This window comes from Pseudophryne corroboree, chromosome 6 (genome assembly GCF_028390025.1).
Source record: "Pseudophryne corroboree isolate aPseCor3 chromosome 6, aPseCor3.hap2, whole genome shotgun sequence".
NCBI classification, from domain to species: domain Eukaryota; kingdom Metazoa; phylum Chordata; class Amphibia; order Anura; family Myobatrachidae; genus Pseudophryne; species Pseudophryne corroboree.
The window spans coordinates 24,639,466-24,642,334 of record NC_086449.1 but is presented as its reverse complement, the minus strand read 5'-3'; the positions used below and the strand labels follow the sequence as shown (position 1 = coordinate 24,642,334).

Sequence of the window (2,869 nt, the reverse complement as noted above, 5' to 3'; positions counted from 1 at the left end):
CAACTCTTTAATTAAATCTAAAGATGAATATCAAATAGAAATAAAGTATGGTGATGTTTTGCCGTATTAAGAACAAACCAGGCCAAAGTGTACATCAACTGCAATCTCACTATGGATAGTACTCAACAGGCTCAGTTCAGCACACTAGAAATGGTATCCAAAGAATGTTATAAATAAATAGGCCAGAGAATTGTTTTAATGATCAATAATATTAGAAAGTTATTAATTTCTTCCGCTCTCTCTTAGGTGCTTTACATTGACCCAAAACGTGGAGATATTTAGTCATGGCTGCTCTGATATCACGGTTTCTCAAGGTGTAGATGAGAGGGTTGAATAATGGGGTCACCAGGGTGTACAGTAAAGACAGACTTTTGTTTGCATTAATGGAATTGTTGCTTGGTGGGAATATATAAATAGATGTCAAGACTCCATAGTACATACAGACAAAGGTTAGGTGGGAGCTGCAGGTGGAGAAGGCTTTCTGTTTACCAGTGGTGGAGGGGATCCTCAGGATGGTGTGAAGGATGGAGATGTAGGTGGCAATTATGAACACTAATGGAGTAAGTACAACAGAAATAGACTCTAGAAAAGCGACCATTTTCAGAGATGACGTATCCGAGCATGAAAGTTCTAACACTGGAGTGATATCACAGTAGAAATGATTAATTACATTGAGGCCACAGAATTGTAATTTGCGTAAGAAAATGTACACAACAAATGACAGTGTGAAGCTCACCAGCCAGCAGAAGGTGACTATCTGAAGTTGGCATCTTAATGTCATAATGATGGCATAGTGTAATGGTCTACAGATGGCCACATAGCGATCAAAAGACATGGCTGCCAGCAACAAACACTGGGACATGGCTGGCACACCTAACAAATAGAATTGGATTATACATAGGGCAACTGATACCTTTCCACCCCCCGCCAGTATCAGCCACAGCATGGTGGGCACAATGTTACTGGTGAAGAGGATTTCCGACAGGGACAACTGGCTGAGCAAGAAGTACATGGGGGAGTGGAGGCTCTGGTTGAGGACAACCAAGACAATGACAAAGACATTTGCTGATAAGGCCGTGACATGAATGACCAGAAAGAAGCTGAAAAGTAAAATCCTGAGGTTATGGAGGTTCCCGAATCCCAAGAGGAAAAATTCTGTGATCACTGTGCCATTCATTTCCTGAAGACCAGAAGATAGGTTATCTGCAGAACCTTCTACAGAACATACATTCACCTTCGTGTTGTAAGAATATTCATACCAGTACAAGCAGTTTTTTGTAGCCTGAAACAATATTCGTATCTCTCTGGGCATGTATGAAGATTCTAATGGTCTTCCTTCTAAGCCTGACCCAAGGAGTATGTGGGATGGCAATTGCACAGAAAGAGAATACTAGGGCCCACTGCAGATTGGCAAAGTTCCCCACTCCTCCAGGGACCTCTTTGGCTCTGGCTTATCCTAAACCAAAGCTGAATACTGGAAAATAAAAATAGCATCTTTACTTATCCAAGAATGATTAAAAAACACATACATTTTTTCCATATATTACAACTTTAAACAAGACAATCAGCAATTTCCTATTTTTGTCCATATCTCATATACATGTCCATATCCCTTTTTAGCATTCAATAGATTTTGAAAAGCTTATTTATGAATACTTTGCCTGATTCTGAGTAGCATGCAATTCAAAATCAGACACATTTTTGCAACCTGAGCATGTGTCGTGGGGATGTGTATGCACTTCTAATAACATATGAGCAATTGCTCTTTAACCTTAGCAGAAATACTTGGATATTAACATTGCTCTTCAACCCTTGTGAGGAATTCTTGGCTATTAACATTGCTGTTCAACCCTTGTCAGGAATCATAGGCTAACATTGCTTTTCAACCCTTGCCAGGAAAACTTGACTATTAACACTGCTCTTCAACCCTTGTTAAGAATCATTGGCTATTGTATTATCAATGTATTATTTTTTTGTTAAAATTTGGTGAAAATAAGTAATGTATTAGAGCAATAATCAATAAAAATGTTTGTCTATTTAAAAAAGCATGTCCTCAATGTACCAGGCAAATAAAAACTATTATGAAAAGAGAAGTGGTGCACGATGGACTTATACATGGGCACTCCCACCCACCCTTATGTTGTATATTAAAAAGGATATGGACAGTTTAACAAACCAAGCACTTTACAGACAGGGATTGCCACTTTTGTGGCTGATGTGCTTGGTTTGTTTGGGACACCACAATTTTTTTTTTTGAAGGACTACCTATGATCATTAATGGGGATGTTGATGAGGGTTGAGGGATATTGCATGTACTGATCCAAACTGCTGGTAGCTGATACTGGACTGGTTGTTATTATTTGATAAATTATTATAATTTAGTAAAATCAATTTCATGAACTTGCTGCAAATGATGTAACAGGGAGCGGGTGCCTAGATAGTTAGTGCCCCTACCTCTATTAACTTTGGACTTACAGATGGAGCAGATGCCTTCACAAATGTCAGGATTTGGGTAAAAATAATTCCACACCCAAGAGATGGCTTTTTTGGTCTTTTGACCAGACAGCACAATGATTTTCTTTTTATCATGAGCAAGAACTGCTGCCACTGGTGGCTGACTAACACAAACATCCTCATCAACACCATCCTTTATTAGCGTCAGATAGTACACAAATATTCCCCTCATCCTGTTCCACTTCCACACTAGCATCCTCAATTTTTATTATATCACCATCTTTACTTGTACTGCTCATCCCTGTAATAGCAGAGGGTGCAGAAATGGTGGAAAGAGGCTTCCCTATAGGTATAATGTCAGAAATGTCAGACTTACATATACCTAATGTGGACACCCATAGACTCTCCTCATGGA

General features: G+C 39.1%; 1 protein-coding gene across 1 annotated transcript; it reads right to left on the bottom strand.

The window, feature by feature from the left end:
- Positions 1–211: 211 nt before the first annotated feature.
- LOC134934151 (olfactory receptor 10A3-like) lies at positions 212–1,312 on the bottom strand. Its single transcript, XM_063929650.1, has one exon. It carries the CDS (start codon positions 1,310–1,312, stop codon positions 212–214), a length of 1,101 nt encoding a protein of 366 aa, XP_063785720.1.
- Positions 1,313–2,869: the final 1,557 nt, after the last annotated feature.

Excerpts from the sequence above, each read along its gene's own strand:
- LOC134934151 (XM_063929650.1), bottom strand. The coding sequence starts at position 1,312 with ATGCCCAGAGAGATACGAATATTGTTTCAGGCTACAAAAAACTGCTTG.